Source organism: Sinocyclocheilus grahami, unplaced genomic scaffold (assembly GCF_001515645.1).
Source record: "Sinocyclocheilus grahami isolate Dianchi unplaced genomic scaffold, SAMN03320097.WGS_v1.1 scaffold150.1, whole genome shotgun sequence".
Lineage (NCBI taxonomy): Eukaryota > Metazoa > Chordata > Actinopteri > Cypriniformes > Cyprinidae > Sinocyclocheilus > Sinocyclocheilus grahami.
In genome coordinates this window covers 217464-238670 of record NW_015505329.1, presented here as the reverse complement: position 1 = coordinate 238670, position 21207 = coordinate 217464, and the positions used below count along the sequence as shown (strand labels likewise).

The 21207-nt window shown below is 34.8% G+C and overlaps 2 protein-coding genes across 3 annotated transcripts; one reads left to right on the top strand and one right to left on the bottom strand.

The window, feature by feature from the left end:
* Nucleotides 1-259: 259 nt before the first annotated feature.
* On the bottom strand, nucleotides 260-8492 carry efhb (EF-hand domain family, member B). 2 transcript variants are annotated; one of them, XM_016281490.1, is made up of 14 exons: nucleotides 8439-8492; nucleotides 8222-8302; nucleotides 8064-8126; nucleotides 7678-7821; nucleotides 7192-7372; nucleotides 6990-7100; nucleotides 6686-6815; nucleotides 3912-3995; nucleotides 3744-3811; nucleotides 3298-3452; nucleotides 2310-2517; nucleotides 1889-2107; nucleotides 887-1068; nucleotides 260-414 (listed from the first exon to the last, which is right to left on the bottom strand). In XM_016281490.1, the coding sequence occupies exons 2-14, from the start codon at nucleotides 8285-8287 to the stop codon at nucleotides 268-270; spliced, it is 1758 nt and encodes a 585-aa protein (XP_016136976.1). In that variant the 5' UTR covers nucleotides 8288-8302; nucleotides 8439-8492; the 3' UTR covers nucleotides 260-267. The 2 variants fall into 2 exon arrangements, with proteins under 2 accessions (XP_016136976.1, XP_016136975.1); XM_016281489.1 differs by having other exon boundaries at nucleotides 8222-8338; nucleotides 8439-8458.
* Nucleotides 8493-9083: 591 nt separating this feature from the next.
* On the top strand, nucleotides 9084-20903 carry rab5ab (RAB5A, member RAS oncogene family, b). Its single transcript, XM_016281491.1, has 6 exons — nucleotides 9084-9167; nucleotides 15233-15462; nucleotides 16871-17022; nucleotides 17693-17815; nucleotides 17980-18073; nucleotides 19810-20903. Exons 2-6 carry the CDS (start codon nucleotides 15297-15299, stop codon nucleotides 19923-19925), a joined length of 651 nt encoding a protein of 216 aa, XP_016136977.1. The 5' UTR covers nucleotides 9084-9167; nucleotides 15233-15296; the 3' UTR covers nucleotides 19926-20903.
* Nucleotides 20904-21207: the final 304 nt, after the last annotated feature.

Sequence of the window (21207 nt, the reverse complement as noted above, 5' to 3'; positions counted from 1 at the left end):
GCACCTAGAGCTTTACCTCACCTGCTTTTACTTGTGTAACATTTTTTTGATGTTACTTTCTCCTAAATGATCTGAATGAAGGCAAACTTTGAATTATGGTGTCACCAGGGTTTTCATAGTTAGCTAAAACTTAAACTAAAACCACATAAATGTTGTTATTTGAAATAAACTAAATAAGTAATAAATGAATATTAATTATGAAGACAATTATGAATAAAGTTAATCAAATATAGACAAATAAGCATGACAGAAACACTGATTTTAGGTTTAATTTGCCCGTAGTTCACGGAGAACATTTCGAAAGCCTTCCACACATACGTCACCAGCAGGATGTCTCATGGACGCCAACTTCCACGCCTCCTCAAATGTCTCCTCAGCAACGTCGACAGCCACTTTTTGGAATATCTGTGCGATCTATGAGTGATATACAATATATCTTTAGTCCATATGTAATAATTGTTTGGACAGCTTAAAACCCCTTTAAAGGGGATGTCTAATGCCATTTCATGACACATTTACACTGTTAAAGAGTTGGATTCTCATGCTAAACATGACCAAAGTCTCAAAAAAAAAAATGAGGTGGACGTATGACGGAGTATTTCTGTGCCAAATACACTTCTTCAGGGTTCGTATAAGTTTCAGAAAGTGTTTTTTTTACAAGTATGGCCCTGTATGACGTCATAAAAAGCAGAATTCTTTATATGGTCACTTCTCCCGGAAGAGCTGTATCTGTCTTTTATAAATCTGATCAAACTGAAGACTCTTCGGAGATATGAAGGATGCAATACTACTCTATAAGTACTCAAGTTTAACATGAAATTGACTAAAACGGTGTGTTATGTCCGCTTTAAATCATAATGCAACATCACTGTCATCCAAAACTCACCTCATCTTTCGTGCGAGGACTAAAAAACTCTTTTTCATGGACTCCGTAGAGGGTATGCAGAGGGGGGTGCAGCAGATCATGTGCTGTTGCTTCATCTCCATAGTTTGTCCTGTCACTGATGCGTTTGATACATGGAGCAGGTAGATCAGTCCGTACTGTTGGTACTCCGTATGTGTGATCATCTATTAATGGGAATCGATCAGAAAAACGGCACAACTTTCTTCTTCTAGTTGTGCAATATTAACCCTGTAAATCCTGACATGAAAAAAAACTTTTTTTTTTAATGGAACAGTTCATTGAACTGTATGGTATAGTGAGATATAGAGAAAAAAAACTGAATTACCAAAAAGTAAGATACAATTCTGATGTCTGTTATGTAAATCAATGAGATCTTTATAACATATAGCAGACTACTTGCATAAAATGCATATACAGTAAATATTAGTTTAGTAAGATGATATTTAAATGCTTAGTTTTATGATCAAAGTTCTGTATTTTTTATTGTTGGGGCAAAACATATAATGCAATGCAATGCAATACAATGATGACTGAGAGTTGAACAAATAAATGTTCCTCAAAAGCCTGATGGATCATATTTGAAAAAAAATGATGTATTGATAATCAATAAAAAAAAGTTGCTTAAATCCAGAAAATGTTCATCCTGAAAATTAAAAGTAATTCTGACGTTTACCTGATAAATTTCAGTAAAGATTCCACAGCAGAAAGACACGTGAAGCACGAGTTGAAGGTGGACGGTTGTACAAAAGTTTATTCTAAACTATCAATTAGATGACAGAAGTCATGTAGTAGATTGTGTGCAACAGGTTTATCAAGTTTTGAGCATATTGATAATTTAGAGGCTTTAGAAATTTCAAATATGATACAGTAGGCTTTAAAAGGTTAATCAACACCTTGAAAAAATGCATGGAGGTTATTTAAGCTTTGTGTAGCTTGAATACTTGGGCAGTTTAAGAGGATTCAAAGGTTTTGTGTGAGACTCACCGGCAGGGGAAATTCCACCCACAACAGCATTTATGAGAGAAGACGAGGTGAAGAAGTTGTTCTGCACTGTTCTGGGCCTGGACAGGGTTTTTGGAGTCTTCCTGGTGCTTCCCACCTCAACACGTTCCAGATCTTCAGGTCTAATCAAAGGCTTCACGGCGCTGGATTCTTGGAGGTCTGTGCGTTGCATGTTGGCAGGGGCTGTCCGAGCCATGCGCTCTAGAAGGCACAAGAGATACATTAACATCTAAACCTTGAACCAAACCAATTAGCTCAGAGACGAATCAAAACATTGATTTGAAGTAGAAGAGTATTTGAAAAAACATAAAATGTCAAAAAACTTTGTGCTTGAATTTTTATGAGGTTTTGGTAGATCGGTCATGACTTTAGAGACCCTGTGAGCAAGTACACTTGAATTCACCTGCTGTGAGAATTTTCTGCTCCACCCTGTTGATTGGCATTTTGTCTTTCCAATTAAGAAAATTGGAAAACTCCTTGAAGTCGATCAGTCCGTTGTTATCAACATCACAGTAATCCATGAGGTCATCAAGCACCGGGTCACTGATGATCATATTAAACTGGTGGCAAGCTTCCTTCAGATCCTCCCTACTGATTTTCCCTTGACCCTTCTGCAACACGGGACAGACAATTGCAACAGGTAATCAGAAAAACGAAAAATCTATTTTAGATTTTTTGCTTTATTAACTTTTCAGCATGCTTTTCTTTATAAACCAATGGCTAACCATGGTGAAATTCTTATAGCTTGTAATGTAAATCAATGAGATCTTTACAACAGTACAGCAGACTACTTACATAAAATGATATAAATATCAGTTGTCATTATATATCTCTCAATAATACTGCATGTCTTAGTAAGATGATACTTAAATGCTTAGTTTTATGATAAAGCTCTGTAGTTTCAAAACATATAATGCATGCAATGCAATACAATGATGACTGAGAAATGAATTAATGTTCCTCAAAAGCCTGATGATCATATTTGATACTCGCATTCAAACATGATGTCTTGATAATCAAGTAAACCTAAGTTGCTTACGTTCATCCTGAAATATTACTAACAACATGAAAGCTATTCTTATGTTTACTTTATAATACTCATTATAGATTTCACAGCAAAAATACGCAAAAAACATGAAGGTAAACATTTTTAGAATTATACTAAAAGGCCTTTTACTTGCTGGAAAAGCACAACACAGACCATCAAAACTGGTAAATCGACAAAACTAGCTTGCAAAATGAAATTCTGGATTTTTTTGCTTTATTGATAATTTTCATCATACTTTCCTTTAGAAATGAATGGGTAACTATGATGTGTTGAATGGTTTACTGGTGAGGTCTCCCTTGCTGACTATATCAATACAACTCAAGCAATGAGAACAGCTTCTGACCTTGTCGTAGTATCTGAATGCTTCTAGTAATGAGCTGAAGTTCTGGTAGTTGGACTTCTTGAGGTGCTGGCGAACAGCACTGACCAGGGCTCGCTGTCTGTCTTTGCCTTTCAGGTACTCGCCAGGTGGAGTTTGATGCAGCAGGTCACCTACACCTGAGGAGAAACAAGAAGAACTACAAATAGATGAATTTCTTAAAACCAGTCAAGAACACAGCCCAACAAAATATGCTTAACTGTAATGAAAATAGGCTTCATTTTCTTTACTTAAAATACAATGAATGTTTTTGAGTTTTGTTTAAGACTGATTATAGGAATGTCCAAGTTGAAATTTCCCAACAATGTTTTTCCCGCCAAGCAAGAATAAACCATAAATTCTCTACAATGCTGGCTGCCAATTTATTTCTGACATATCAAACTCAGAACGTGACAGACGATTTACATTACCAAAGCTGTCAGGTTTCATCAAGACTCCAAATGTGTGATCACTGGGAACGTTTAATGTCTCTGCAATTCTATAAATTAATGCACAGACAGAAAAGATGATTTACACAGTGGCAGAAGCTGTGAAAATGTCATTAGTATTTAACAAAAATGCTCTTAACCATGACTTACGGATCATGAAATTTGCCTGTTTGTGGCTGAGTCTTCTCTCTGAAGTCGTCGCAGCGTTTCGAAACTAATTTTGCGCTGTTGTGCCTTAAGACATGAAGATTAATTAATTGTTCATTTCTGATAATGTTGTCATTCACATTGCCATATTAGTTGTCATTAGAGGCTTATTTAGAACATTTGAAACGAAATATGGATTGTCATTATAAACTGAATATCGAAAATTACAGACATTCATAATAGCTGTCAAAATAGTACAAATGACAATGCGGTTACCTTTCCGGAGGCATGATTTTATCCCAAAATGCATTAATTTAGCTATAAACGCAGTTCACCTCTGATTTTCTCAACCCTTGTGCTGGGATTGAGAGTGGGGCAGATGACCCAATACTCCCCTACAGATGGTGCTATGTGTGTGTGTGTACAGTCATGGCCAAAAGTTTTGGCAGTGATATAAATTTTGTGTTTTGCAAAGTTTGCTGCTTCAGTAGTTGTAGATTATTTAAGTTTTAAAGGCTTTTATTGGCAAAAAATATATAATGGGTCAATATTTACAGTGTTTACCCTTGTTCTTCATAAGCTCTGCAATTTACTCTGTCATGCTGGATATCAGCTTCTGGGCCAAATCCTGACTGATGGTGATCCATTCTTGCCTTATTAGTTCTCGGAGATGATCACAATCTGTGGGCTTCTGCTTGTCCACTCGCCTTTTGAGGACTGACCAGAGGTTCTCTATGGTATTGAGATCCGGGGTGTTGCCTGGACACGGACCCAAAATTTCAATGTAATGATCTTCGAGCCACTTCTTTATCACTCTTGCTTTGTGACATGGTGCTCCATCATACTGAAAAATGCACGGATCATCACCAAATTGCTCATGGATCGCTGAAAGAAGTCGCTCTTGCAGGACGTTTTGACACCATTCTTTATTCATGGCAGTGTTTTTGGGCAGAATTATGAGAGAGCCCACTCCCTTGGTTGAAAAGCAAGCCCACACATGGTCTTCCACACATGGAAGGATGCTTCACTGTTAGCACAACACAGGACTCATGGTAGCGTTCACCTTTTTTTCTCCGAACAATCGATTTTCCAGATGTCCCAAACAGAAGGGAGCTTCATCAGAGAAAATTACTTTGCGCCAGTCTTCTGCTGTCCAATCCTTGTGCTTCGTGCAGAATTTCAGTCTGTCCTTGACGTTTTTCTTGGAGAGACGTGGCTTCTTTGCTCCCCTTCTTGACACCAGGCCGTTGTCCAAATGTTTTGGCCTCACTGTGCGTGCAGATGCTCTCACACCAACCTGCTGCCATTCCTGAGCAAGCTCTGCACTGCTGGTGACACGATTCCGTAGCTGACTCCTCAGGAGGAGACGGTCTTGGCGCTTGCTGGACACTCTGGGACGTCCTGAAGACTTCTTCACTGCAGGCGAACCTCTCTCCTTGAAGTTCTTGATGATCCGGTAAATGGTTCTTTCAGGTGCAATATACTTTGTAGCAATTTTCTTGCATGTGAGTCCATTTTGATGCAAAGCGATGATGGCTGCACGTGTTTCTTTGGAGGTAACCATTGCTAACAAGAACACAATGATTGGAAGCGCTTCTTCCCTCCATCAGTCTGCTCTTACAATCTATTTAGTATGATAGTGATTTCACCTGACTAGTACTCATTCACACTTTCACATGTGCTGCTGATATGATTAGTCATTTAATGTTAGCTGGTTAAATTGTGTCAGGATCAAAAAAACTGTGAAATTTGTTTTTTTGTGAAAAGTTACTTTTTTTGGCCAATGAAACTTTTAGCAATTATTTAAAATGCATCTGACTACTCTACACAATAATCTAGAAACAATGTGAATGAACACCACAACAGCTTAAGCAGCAAACTTTGCAAAACACAAAATTTATGTCACTGCCAAAACTTTTGGCCATGACTGTATATATAGATATATTTTTTTAATGCTTTTGAAAGTCTCTTCTGCTCACCAAGGCTGCATTATTTGATCAAAAATACAAAATAATATTACTAAATTTTAAATAACTGTTTTCTATTTAAATATATTATAAAATGTAATTTATCCTTGTGATGAAAAGCTGAATTTTCAGCATCGTTACTCCAGTCTTCAGCGTCACATGATCCTTCAGAAATCATTCTAATATGACTTTTTTTGCTGTTCAGCAATTATTGGTGCTAAATTATTAATAATGGTTCTTATTATTATCAATGTTGAAGACATTGTTTCCTGCTTAATATCTTTGTAAAAAAAAATCTTTCAGGATTCTTTGATGATTAGAAAGTCAGCATTTATTTGAATTTTTTTTACATTATAAAATGTATTTACTGTCACTTTTGATCAATTTAATGCATCCTTGCTGAATAAAAAAAAATGAAATCATTTTAAATAGCAGTGTATCATGGTTTTCACAAAATAATAAGCAGAAAAACCTTTTTCAGCATTGATAATAATAATAATAATAATAATAATAATAATGTTTCTTGAACACCAAATCAGCATAGTAGAATGATTTCTGAATGATCGTGTGTGCGTGTGTGTATATATATTTATATATATACACACACACACACTATAATATACAATTATACAATTTAAATAAAAAAAAATAAAGTTTACATTTAACAGTATTAACATTTAAGTTTTTATCTGAAAACAGAAATTATTTGAAATCACCTTAATCAATGCTAATAAATTACGGTATGTTCAGATCTTCAGCTATAAGCAAAATGTACAGTAAGTTAAGGTGCATGTGTCTGTATTAGTTTACATTAGCGAGTCAGAGGGCCACTGCAGAGATCTGGAGATGGTTCTCCCATCATTGTAATGAGGCGTAGTGACACCAAACCTACTGTCTCTCCCATAGTGACTGCAATTGTACTTCCTGTCCACACGCTCTCCTGCAACAGCAAAGAGACAAATGCAGTCAAAAGCGGTCTATCTGCATTTTCTGAAATGATGCCAAAATGAGCACAAGAGAAAAAGACTGTAGTTTCAAAACAAAGAAAATTGAAAAAGTTATGAACAGTTTAACCAAAGACTTTGACCCCTGAATGAGCTTCATTTTAACTGACCTACAAAGTAGGATCCGTGTGAGCGAATGTAGAGCTGATGTCCCTCGTCCGCTTCCTTCTTCACCTGATGTGCGGTTTTGGGTGGATTGATGATCTCACCACCGTTAGATACTGCATTTAAAAGAATTCACAGATTCGCTGTTTCTTTTGATTATTGAGTCAATTCATGACTATGCTAGTGAGGTTTGGCTATTACTCATACACTGGAGCGCTGTGACACCAAAAGTGGTTTTCTCAGGATCAAGCCAGCTTGGTAAACCAGGGCCTTGAACCTGTGACCTCCCAAGAGGAGCTTTCCGATTGGTGGCATAATTGGTTTCTTGAAGCTGACGGAGCCTCTCTTGGAAGCGTGTTTTTGGTGCAGGATTGATCACGAATCCAGCCTGAAAATGCATGCATGCAGTGAACAAACAACACGGGGTTTTTTTTATCTATTACATTTGCAATTACTAAAGTATAATCTATTACTAAAGTTGCCAATGTGCTTTTAATTTGAAAAAAAAAAAGCTCATGAATAAATTGTTTTCAAGTCTAAAAAAAAAGCACAAAACTATTTTTTCTTTTGATTTTGGGTGAAATACGAACTGAAATTATGACTGGTCTTGTTTCACATAGCAAGTTAAAACAGTTTAAACATCAAGCAATGAGAATAACCACTAAAATAATTTTGACATTATGACTGTCTTACATTAATGGAAGATTTAGTGTTCACGCCGTGGACTAGTGTGCTGCCAATATCAGGATCGTTTGCTTTTCCATGGAAGACCCGGACTGTCCCAACTGGCGGCCGAGCAGAATTGACAAACTTCCTCACCACAGGTGGAGTTAAAGTCTATAAAAATAAAAATAAAAAATTAATAAAATGTTATAAAATGCCGGTCAACTGTTTGGTTTGGTTTTTGGTAAGGTTATATATATATATATATATATATATATATTTATTATACACACAAAAAATTGTTTGGTACAACAATTTACCGTTTAAAAAAATTAAAATATGAAATAAAATAAAAGGCAAAAATATATAAATACATCCAGTTAGTAAAAGAAAATAGTTTCTAGTAAATGACCCACCCCTGGAGTAATTTCCTGCAGACAAGTGTTAGTTCTGTCACCAACTGGAATGAGCTTTCCTGCCTTTCAGTGGAAATTATTATACATTAAAACTTAGTAATATCTGTTGCATAATTATAGTCGAGAAATCCATGTAAAAGAAGAATAATTAATCATACCGCGCGGATGTCTGGAAACGTGTCTCTGCGTCTCCAGGTGGATGAATTCCGCTCTATGAGACTCATGCCTACACGCTCACACTTTTAATGCAGAATTATTTAAAACAAATTAACCATCTAAACAAAAACCAACTTTACAACAGCGAGCCTAATTACAAAGCCTTACCAACCATAGACATGATGTATACGTTACAAACAAGTAGCAGTGCTTGTTTACCTTCCGTTACCTTGACAACGCGCTGAGGAAACGTCGAGGCGTCAAGTTGATAATAAAAAAAATCGATTTCTAAATTAAACGTGCTTATTTTCTATTCTAAAAGTAGCCTATATCAAAGTTGTCAGTGTGCTTTTAATTGGAAAAAGACTCGTGAAAAAAATCTTGTTTTGAAGAAAAAAGGTATTTCAATTGTTTTTAAAAGGCTTTAAGTACTAAAAAAAAAATTAACTAACACTTGCTTTCTAATCTTTTTCTATTCTATCGGTTTTCTTTTTATTTATTTATATATTATTTAAAAAAAAAACTTGCTACGTTTACTGTGTTAGGCTAACAGAGACTTGTTATAGCACTTGTATATCATTGCTCTTTTGTTGATTTTGATTGCTTCCATTGTCCTCATTTGTAAGTCGCTTTGGATGAAAGCGTCTGCTAAATGACTAAATGTAAATATGATTCAAATGCATAACTGTAATGACTTAAGTGGATTGCAAAAGTTACATTAAATCAAAAAATATAATAATAATAACTCAATTTTAACAATTCAATAATAATAATAATATCTCAATTCAACAAAATTAAAATCATCCGTGTTATGAAAAAAATATTTGTGATGAGCGTTGTTCTGATTGGCCGATTTCGCTCCGATGCGTCTGACGTCACAACCAGTCATCCGATCCGTCATCATCAGGTTTGACGCAAAAGGGGAAGTTGGGAGGAACCGAGAGGAAGGTATGAGTCGCTGGGCTTTAAAGATTTGTACTGTTAGGTTCATTTTAATGTCTTTTACTTTGTTTTGGAAATAAGCCATACTGTTGTTCAGTTATTTATGATTTCTTGCGTTTTAACAGTTTATTTATGAGGTGTCACGCTCAGTGTGCGCGCGGCCTGTTTTTCTCTTAGCATTAGCACCCTTAGCTTTCGGGAGCCATTTGAACCGGAGCATCTGAGAGACTGACAGACCCGTTAAAGTACCGCTGAGAACACCATTAGAACACGACTGTCATGGAGTCGACTGTATGTTTACATGCGTGTCTTAGAAAGACAAAGAAACACGCACTATCGTTAGCACAGTTAGCAAGACAGACCCGTTAAAGTACCGCTGAGAACACCATTAGAACACGACTGTATGTTTACATGCGTGTCTTAGAAAGACAAAGAAACACGCACTATCGTTAGCACAGTTAGCAGCACAAGCTAACAGGCAGCTTCATATCGTGACATCAAATACGTTTTCCTATTAAATAATTCAGTGATTTTATTTTGTAATCACTCTGAAATTGAAGTTGCGTACTAAATTGTACAGTAAACACAATATTAGCCGATCAAAGCGTGCTGCGGTTTGTTTTGAAGAGCCAGATTATGCTATAAGTCATGTTTTATCAATAATGTTTATTTAATTTGAGCATATACTATTAATTCTGATGTGAAATGTAAATACATTGCTATTTATGATCGCCTTTTAAGTTAAAAGTGTTTAGAAGCAATCACAAGCTCTGATCATTTGTGTCAATAACAGACCTGTGTTTTGCACTGTCACTCTGTCTTAGTGCTGGGCGGTATGACTAAAAATGTATATCACGGTATTTTTCACTATTTGTGGAGGTCAGTGTGGATATTGTGGATGAGTTCTTCTGTGTCATCACGTTCTATTAGTTCTACAGCTTCAGTTTCTGAACTTTCAGGCTTAGTAACACATACAGCTGTTCCTTCACCACAGTGCAACACCCCTTTCAAACAGTGTCGCGTTCCGAACGTTATTTAAGTGCCATACACCGGTATTGCGGTATTTTCAAAATTCATATCATCATAAAAATAAAAACCGGTATTCGGTATGAACCGGTATACCGCCCAGCACTACTGTGTCTCATAATTTCTGTATCGCATAAGATATAACAGGGTTATATGTAAAGTATGTATAGCCTAGACTTGGTAAACCAGAGAGGCAAAGGGACTTGGGCTGTGTTTGAATAGCATATTACCACACTAATTTCTTGCAGTAAACGTACTATGTGCACATCATGGAAGTTTTCTTCTGAATGACCTACTATATGTTTTTGTACTTTACAGTACTACAGAAAACACCTGAAATGTATGCGCCAAAAAATTAAAAACGTGTATGTCCACATTACTTCATTGTGTAGCCTGGTTTAAAAATCAAATTAAGGAATTAGAAAGTAAAAGAAAACACTGGGATATCGATGATGGAAATGTTCTTGCTCTGAACTATTTTTGCGTACTAAAATATTCTTAACTTTTTTTGCTCTGTGGATATTATGGACTTTTTCTTATTGTTTCGTTACATTACTGCTAAAAACAGTTGGCAGTAAACTAGGGATGTTCATTTTAACCGGTTAACCGTTAACCGACCGTAATAATTTTTGACCGATTAATACAATCAGTTAAACGGTTGAAAAAGTAATTTATGAATTTTTTTCAGTAATTTATCAAAATATTTAAAAAAGATTTGCTGCATGGTTAAAATACGATATGCGTATATATAAAAAAAAAAGTTTTTTAAAAGAAGAAAAAAACGCAAGTCGAGTATAAGTCGCATTTTATAATTTCATTCAGAAATAGGCCTAAGGCCGACGTGGAATATTTACAAACATTATAATAAACAGTGTAAACATAGCTAGGCTATTTTAATTCCCCTCACTACACAACAAATCCTTTCAATTAACAGTATTTAGAAAAGAACAAGAATTAAAAATATAAGAAGCTATAGCTATGTAAACGACAAGCCAAAACGAATTTATTTAGGCTAAAACGAAACTGAAACCATGTAGCCTACTTCACTGGCGTTCCAATATCCACGTAAAACAAAATGTTTTGCATAACATCACGGCGGTGCGGTGATAACGCTTAACGGCACAGACTTTACTACATATTTGAAATGAGCAGTGTGTTTTTTTCCATATGTTTGACTGACTGTATTTTATTATGATAATGAGCAGGCTGCATCGTCAAGGTAGCAATGCTTAACTGTGTGCGCGCATGCGGCGCCGGCGCAATCACTTGAATTTTTTCCCCTTCTAACAGTGAAAGCAACTACTCCTTTTAGTCATAAATATAATCAGAATTTGAAAAGGTTTGCTTTTATTTGTGTACATTCACAATAAAAACAAATTTGTGCTTTTGTAAAATAATCCTAAAGAAAAATAGGATGCCGCTTTCTACCGTCTGGTTTCCTTTTACGCAGCACAAAAATGAACCGAAACTCTGCATACTAGGCTACTTGTTGCACAGTTTCTCTTTCGTTTTCTTAATGTATTATTTAAATAAAAATATATTTCTCGTATAGGCCTATTTATTATTATTATTATTATATTAATATATATATATATAGCCTAGCTTTATGATGTTTTTCTCCGCTTGCAGAAGCACTGCAGGTGCAGATGACCAAGTGAATCCTCATGTTCAGTTGTTTGCTGCTTTTTGCGCATGTAAAATATATATATATAGCCTAGCTTTATGATGTTTTTCTCCGCTTGCAGAAGCACTGCAGGTGCGTGATGTGATATATGACCAAGTGAATCCTCATGTTCTGTTGTTTGCTGCTTTTTGCGCATGTAAAATTCATCCCCGGGAAACAAATGTTAGTATTTTTAACGGTTCACACTCACAGACACTTATCCTTTCTACTTTAATTCAATTCTAATTTAAAATAATCTTGTCGGTTAACGGTTAATAATCGGTTAACGAGCGTTGGTTGTCGTTTAAGAAAAATAACTGAAATGAGCATCCCTACAGTAAACAATATATACTATGGAAGCCCATTTCTACCACATAAGAAAAAAAACATGCACTGATGAATCATAAATATTAGATAAGTCACATTTATAACATTCATTTCAAAATGAGATCAAATGAAAAGTTGAATTTTTGCCATGAATGACTTGTAATTATGAATTTTTCTTTTCTCAATTTCAACTTGTCAGTTGACTCATAGTTATGACTCATTATTTTGACATTTTATGTCAATTTCATTTTTTTATTTCATAATTATGACTTTATGTCATAATTACGTTTTCTGTTGTTTGCTGCTTTTTGCGCATGTAAAATTCATCCCCGGGAAACAAATGTTAGTATTTTTAACGGTTCACACTCACAGACACTTATCCTTTCTACTTTAATTCAATTCTAATTTAAAATAATCTTGTCGGTTAACGGTTAATAATCGGTTAACGAGCGTTGGTTGTCGTTTAAGAAAAATAACTGAAATGAGCATCCCTACAGTAAACAATATATACTATGGAAGCCCATTTCTACCACATAAGAAAAAAAACATGCACTGATGAATCATAAATATTAGATAAGTCACATTTATAACATTAATTTCAAAATGAGATCAAATGAAAAGTTGAATTTTTGCCATGAATGACTTGTAATTATGAATTTTTCTTTTCTCAATTTCAACTTGTCAGTTGACTCATAATTATGACTCATTATTTTGACATTTTATGTCAATTTCATTTTTTTATTTCATAATTATGACTTATCATTTAATTATGATTCAAGTATGATTTAACTTTTGTCATTTGCCAGAAATGACCATCTACAATATATAGTATTATTCAGGATGTAATAGTCTAGTATTCCATTCCCATCATGGCTTTGGTTTTTGTTTGTGGTGTTTAAGGACTTCATCCCCGGGAAACAAATGTTAGTATTTTTAACGGTTCACACTCACAGACACTTATCCTTTCTACTTTAATTCAATTCTAATTTAAAATAATCTTGTCGGTTAACGGTTAATAATCGGTTAACGAGCGTTGGTTGTCGTTTAAGAAAAATAACTGAAATGAGCATCCCTACAGTAAACAATATATACTATGGAAGCCCATTTCTACCACATAAGAAAAAAAACATGCACTGATGAATCATAAATATTAGATAAGTCACATTTATAACATTAATTTCAAAATGAGATCAAATGAAAAGTTGAATTTTTGCCATGAATGACTTGTAATTATGAATTTTTCTTTTCTCAATTTCAACTTGTCAGTTGACTCATAATTATGACTCATTATTTTGACATTTTATGTCAATTTCATTTTTTTATTTCATAATTATGACTTATGTCATAATTACGTTTTATGTCATTGTCTTTTTATCTCATAATTATGATTTATCATTTAATTATGATTCAAGTATGATTTAACTTTTGTCATTTGCCAGAAATGACCATCTACAATATATAGTATTATTCAGGATGTAATAGTCTAGTATTCCATTCCCATCATGGCTTTGGTTTTTGTTTGTGGTGTTTAAGGACACAAGACTGATGTCACTGGGTTTGTGTCAAAGCACAAAGGATATTTAAGGCTTAACACAGTGGCAGTTCATAAACAATGTCTGTCGTCTGTGATTTAGTCATGTGACCGCATTGGTATGGATGTAATTGATGGCATGACAAACTACACAATAGATGTTCTTTCTATATCAGTGTTACAGTCTCATACATTACAATATATGATCTGAAGATCTGGGTCTCAACTTGTAGGATTATGTTTATTACAGAATATGGAAAATGGCATATTGTTAATAATTGTCCACCACTGTATATTCTGCATCTCTTGTTATCCTCATGTTGTATTTGGCTAACCAAGACACCCCTGATATATTGCAATATATATATATAGCCTAGCTTTATGATGTTTTTCTCCGCTTGCAGAAGCACTGCAGGTGCAGATGACCAAGTGAATCCTCATGTTCAGTTGTTTGCTGCTTTTTGCGCATGTAAAATTCATCCCCGGGAAACAAATGTTAGTATTTTTAACGGTTCACACTCACAGACACTTATCCTTTCTACTTTAATTCAATTCTAATTTAAAATAATCTTGTCGGTTAACGGTTAATAATCGGTTAACGAGCGTTGGTTGTCGTTTAAGAAAAATAACTGAAATGAGCATCCCTACAGTAAACAATATATACTATGGAAGCCCATTTCTACCACATAAGAAAAAAAACATGCACTGATGAATCATAAATATTAGATAAGTCACATTTATAACATTCATTTCAAAATGAGATCAAATGAAAAGTTGAATTTTTGCCATGAATGACTTGTAATTATGAATTTTTCTTTTCTCAATTTCAACTTGTCAGTTGACTCATAGTTATGACTCATTATTTTGACATTTTATGTCAATTTCATTTTTTTATTTCATAATTATGACTTTATGTCATAATTACGTTTTATGTCATTGTCTTTTTATCTCATAATTATGATTTATCATTTAATTATGATTCAAGTATGATTTAACTTTTGTCATTTGCCAGAAATGACCATCTACAATATATAGTATTATTCAGGATGTAATAGTCTAGTATTCCATTCCCATCATGGCTTTGGTTTTTGTTTGTGGTGTTTAAGGACACAAGACTGATGACACTGGGTTTTTGGGTCAAAGCACAAAGGATATTTAAGGCTTAACACAGTGGCAGTTCATAAACAATGTCTGTTGTCTATGATTTAGTCATGTGACCGCATTGGTATGGATGTAATTGATGGCATGACAAACTACACAATAGATGTTCTTTCTATATCAGTGTTACAGTCTCATACATTACAATATATGATCTGAAGATCTGGGTCTCAACTTGTAGGATTATGTTTATTACAGAATATGGAAAATGGCATATTGTTAATAATTGTCCACCACTGTATATTCTGCATCTCTTGTTATCCTCATGTTGTATTTGGCTAACCAAGACACCCCTGATATATTGCATTACGTAATAGTGTTGTTAACTGAGGAGTGATACTTGATTATTAATGTTTGTTCCTGCAGATCTGGGAGTGACCGTTTGAGAAGCACCTCTTGACTTCAGTACAGGGGATTGGGGCTTAAGGTCATGGCAGGAAGAGGTGGAGCAGCGAGACCTAACGGGCCGAACACCGGCAACAAAATCTGTCAATTCAAACTAGTGCTCCTGGGAGAGTCCGCTGTGGGGAAGTCAAGTCTAGTCCTTCGCTTTGTAAAAGGACAGTTTCACGAGTTTCAGGAAAGCACAATAGGAGGTAAGACATACATTATATTCCCTGCATATAATAACTCAAATCTGATGTGATGCTGATGCACTTATGCATGGGCAGTTTGACCAAAATTGTGTGTTATGGTAATGGTATATCACTAGTATAATATAACTAACATAACTATTTTTTTTTGCTGGAAAAAATATATATATATTTTATTGATTTTATTTGACTATCACTTTGAAATTGAAGTTACCTACTGATTTGTACAGTAAACACAATATTAGCCAATCAAAGCCTGCAGCAGTTTGTTTTGACAAGTCATGCTTTATCAATACCGTTTATTTAATTTGATATACAGATAGGCAGTATGTTACTGTTATACGGTAATGCTATAACACCAAATATAACTAGTTATCTTTGCCGTAATTTAATTTATGGATGGGCAGTATGACCAAAATCTTATGCTATAGCAATGACATATCATGATATAACTATTTATTTTGCTGGAAAAAATAAATTAGGTTGTGTATATTAAATAATCATGATTAGCCAATATGACCAAGTGAATCCTCATGTTCTGTTGTTTGCTGCTTTTTGCGCATGTAAAATTCATCCCCGGGAAACAAATGTTAGTATTTTTAACGGTTCACACTCACAGACACTTATCCTTTCTACTTTAATTCAATTCTAATTTAAAATAATCTTGTCGGTTAACGGTTAATAATCGGTTAACGAGCGTTGGTTGTCGTTTAAGAAAAATAACTGAAATGAGCATCCCTACAGTAAACAATATATACTATGGAAGCCCATTTCTACCACATAAGAAAAAAAACATGCACTGATGAATCATAAATATTAGATAAGTCACATTTATAACATTAATTTCAAAATGAGATCAAATGAAAAGTTGAATTTTTGCCATGAATGACTTGTAATTATGAATTTTTCTTTTCTCAATTTCAACTTGTCAGTTGACTCATAATTATGACTCATTATTTTGACATTTTATGTCAATTTCATTTTTTTATTTCATAATTATGACTTATGTCATAATTACGTTTTATGTCATTGTCTTTTTATCTCATAATTATGATTTATCATTTAATTATGATTCAAGTATGATTTAACTTTTGTCATTTGCCAGAAATGACCATCTACAATATATAGTATTATTCAGGATGTAATAGTCTAGTATTCCATTCCCATCATGGCTTTGGTTTTTGTTTGTGGTGTTTAAGGACACAAGACTGATGTCACTGGGTTTGTGTCAAAGCACAAAGGATATTTAAGGCTTAACACAGTGGCAGTTCATAAACAATGTCTGTCGTCTGTCAGTTGGCTAACACATTTCTACCATTGGTATATGCAGTCATACTGCCCAGCCCTAATTACAAGCAATTACCAGATACTGATGGCAAGATCTGACCAGTCTCTGTCCTCATTCCACTAGCTGCCTTCTTGACTCAGACATTATGTTTGGATGACACAACAGTGAAGTTTGAGATCTGGGATACAGCTGGCCAGGAGCGTTACCACAGTCTGGCCCCAATGTATTACAGAGGAGCGCAGGCGGCCATAGTGGTGTATGACATTACAAATGAAGTGAGTCCTAACATGCTCGGTTTACTCTGCTGCTTAAATGATGCATCCGATTTTTTGTGTCAAGTTACATTTATTCATAAGGCACTTTATACAATACAGATTGTTTCAAAGCAGCTTCACAGTAATAAATGGGAAAATAACATGATGCAACCATGATACAAAAAAATTCTAATTCTGATAGTGTCATCGGTCAGTTATGTGTTGGTTCGGATTCAGTTCAATAACTGTGTAAAGATCTACAGAAACAGCTCTACAGAAGACAACAGTGTCGTTATTTAGCTTGAGTCAGTTCGATTCATTTCAGTTCAATTCAGTTTTGAGATTGAACCCAAAACTTCCTCCCAAGTCCAAAAAGAGCAATTATTAAAACTAAGGTGCAAAATGACTTGTCTAAAATCCTTTCAGCAAACCTGCAACCTGAGTGTGAATGTGGCAAAGTGTTGTTACTCATTTCACATGCAAAAAAATGTGTTTATGAATACAAAAAAAAAAAAATCCCATTTAATTTAAGTCAGCGAGAGGGTGAAAAAAGGTTTTTTTTTTTAAAAAACCTCTTTGGGCCGTGAGAGAATAATTAACTATAAAAAAAAATGATATGTCCCCTTTAAGCACAAACGAGAGAGGTACAGAAAATGCTTTACAGAAATGCATGTTTTTTCTTTTCTTTCAGGAATCATTTGCACGTGCGAAAAACTGGGTGAAAGAGCTTCAGAGGCAAGCCAGTCCAAATATTGTAATAGCTTTGGCTGGAAACAAGGCAGACCTTGCCAACAAGAGAGCGCTGGACTGTCAGGTTTGCGATGTTTGAACAGCCACAGAGGAGCAGACGCTTTCTGTTGGCTTTACAAATGAGATGTGGAACTGTATATAAACAAACAAACATGCCGTGCAGACTTTCAGTCGCTTAGAGCTGTCTGTTTAGTGTCTGAAACCCTGACTTTTTTTTTTTGTACACAGGATGCACAGTCATATGCAGATGACAACAGTTTGCTCTTTATGGAAACGTCGGCAAAGTCTTCAATGAATGTGAATGAGATTTTTATGGCCATTGGTAAGTTGTCACCCAGTTTTACTCGCTACTTTTTTGGTAAATAGTTAGACACTGCCATTCAAAAGTTTAGGATCAGTATGATTTTTTTAGTGTTAAAAGTCTTTTATGCTTAACAAAAAGACAGTAAAACCAGTAATATTGTAATATATTATTGCAATTTAAAATAACTTTTTTCTATTTTAATATGTAATTTATTCCTGTGATTCAAAGCTGAATTTTCAGCATCATTACTCCAGTCTTCAGTGCCACATGATCCTTCAGAAATCATTCTAATAAGTTGATATGCTGCTCAAGAAACATTTCTGATTATTGTCAATGTTGAAAATGGTTAGTATTATGTGGAAACGTAATTAATATTGTCATATTATGAATTTTATTAATATCCTTTTAAACATAGACAGAATTCTGTTGGTTTTAAGTTAGAGGTACAAACATGTAAGCATGAGCCCTGCAGGGCCTACCCTAAATTTTGTACCTGGACTATCTGGTTTCACTCAAGAAAATATGTCACAGTTTAGAGATAAAATGGGTTGTGAGTGCCATTTCATGTTAAAGGAGTAGTTCACCAAAAAATAAAAGAAATGCTGAAAATTCTCTCACCCTCAGACCATTCAAAATATAGATGAGTTTGTTTCTTCATCTGAACAGATATGGGGAAATTTAGCATTACATCACTTGCTTACCAGTGGATCCTCTGCAGATGGGTGCCATCAGAATGCGTCTGGAAAGCTGCGTGTTTGTAAGAAACAAATCCATTAAGAAGTTTTTAACTACAGACCGCTCCTTCTAGCTAAAATACGAGTCCTCTATCCATAATATTGCTTTTCCTAGTGAAAAATAATAATTTCGCCTGAATCAGGTGAGAAATATACACAGATCAAGCACTGTCTATAAGTGAAACATTTCTAAACAAATGTGACCCTGGACCACAAAACCAGTCATAAGGGTCATTTTATTTAAATTGAGACGTATACATCATCTGAAAGCTGAATACGTAAGCTTTCCATTGATGTATGGTTTGTTAGGATAGGACAATATTTGGCCGAGATACAGCTATTTGAAAATCTGGAATCTGAGGGTGCAAAGAAATCTAAATATTCGGAAAATCGCCTATAAAGTTGTCCAAATGAATTCCTTAGCAATGCATATTACTAATGATAATACATTGATACATTTACGGTAGGACATTTACAAAATATCTTCATGGAACATGATCTTTACTTGACATCCTAATGATTTCTGGCATAAAAGAAAAATCGATAATTTTAACCCAAACAATGTGTTTTTGGCTATTGCTACATAATATACCCGTGATACTTATGACTGGTTTTGTGGTCCAGGGTCACATATGTTGGTGGATTTTGATGTGAGAGACAACAGGAGATGGACTTTTTCACTGGATGAATGATTTAAAGTTAGAACATGTTAATGATGGATTTGTTTCTTACAAACACAGACATTAATTGATGAACTGTTGTCGTGTGGATTATTGTAATGTTTTTATCAGCTGTTTGGACTGACGGCACCCATTCACTGCATTGATGAGCAGTTGATGTAATGCTACATTTCTGCTAAATCGGTTACAGTGAAGAAAAACTCATCTACATCTTGGATGGCTTGAGTACATTTTCAACAAATTTCCATTTTTGTGGGAACTATTCCTTTAACTCACGAACATAATGAAACATCACTTTTCATATTTACAAAATATCTGTTGTCTTTTTTTTTCACCTTAGCAAAGAAACTACCCAAGAATGAGCCTCCGCCTGCAGGTGCCAGCACAGGACGCAACAGAGGTGTGGATCTAACCGAAACGGCACAGCCCGCGAAAGGTCCCTGCTGTAGCAACTAAACGCTGACGGTCCTCACCGCCTAACCAACCGCATCACATCTGGACATGGGGCTCCTCCTTCCAAACCTCGCTCCTTGGATTAGCTAAAGACTCTGTATAGCCGTGTTTCTAATACTTTTTTTTTACTTTTTATTTTTAAGAAAAAAATAATTGTAAATCAGCAGTCTACTGGGTGCATGTATCACTACAAATGCTAAATACACATTTTAACTTAATTTAGCAGGAGAACAAACCCGGATGAAAGCGTGAGAGAGAGTGAAATATTGAGTGCGTTTGTATGCGTTTAGTTTGTGGAACTGATTACCTTATAACCGGCCCAGGCGCAATCTGCAGACATTTTCTGCAAAAATGAATTAAAACATGCTAAAAATGTGTTAAACGACATTTTTAGTGGTAACTGTAAGCATAATTAAATCAAATTAGCAAACTAATAAACTTCGTGAAATCTGCGTTTTCTGCACTTGCTCCATCAGCAGCCGGTTTAAGGTTGTAGTTTGGATGCAGTAGCTTCTCATTCTAGTTAAGCATCTGCTGTGTCCTCAATATGCAACATATTGCAGTGTGGCTATGATGATAATGAAAATATTGGGCCTTCATGAGCGTTACTCAAAGTCATCCAGCTCTTTAGCAGGGGAATCTTACAAATGGCTTGGTGAATCGATATTGTCTTTGGGGATAAAGAACAAATCAAGGAAGGCAGTCAGTAAAACCATGTTCAGCCTGCTGTATGAATGATTATTATTATTATTAATTGGGACTGTATTCTTATCTCTGTGTTATGCTTATACACTTAATGTCAGGCCGAGATGGAATCTGTGCATTTTCAAGGGCAAAATCTACTGAATTCTGAGGATTCAAATGTTAGAACATGTTCAGTGGACTACAAGCTTATTGGTAGCTGTGCATAACAAATTAGCAAAAAGTACTTAAAAAAAAAATGCAAGGAGGAATGCATGTAAGCCTGTTGCCACCACAAAATATATATATGGTAATTTTATTTTTTCTCGAAATTGCAACAAAAAGGTCCAATTCTGAGATTACAATTGTGAGATATAAACTCAGAATTGAAAGATATAATTAAGAAAGATATTGGAATCTTGTATTGCAATTCTGAGTTTATATCTCACAATTCTGAAAAAAATCTGAATTATTTAAATTTAGAATTCTGACTTTTTTTTTGTTGTTGTTGCAGTTCCAAGTTTACATTTCGCAATTCCGAGTTTACAGAACAGTGAAATATAAACTCAGAATTGCAAGAAAGAAAAAAAAAAAAATAATAATA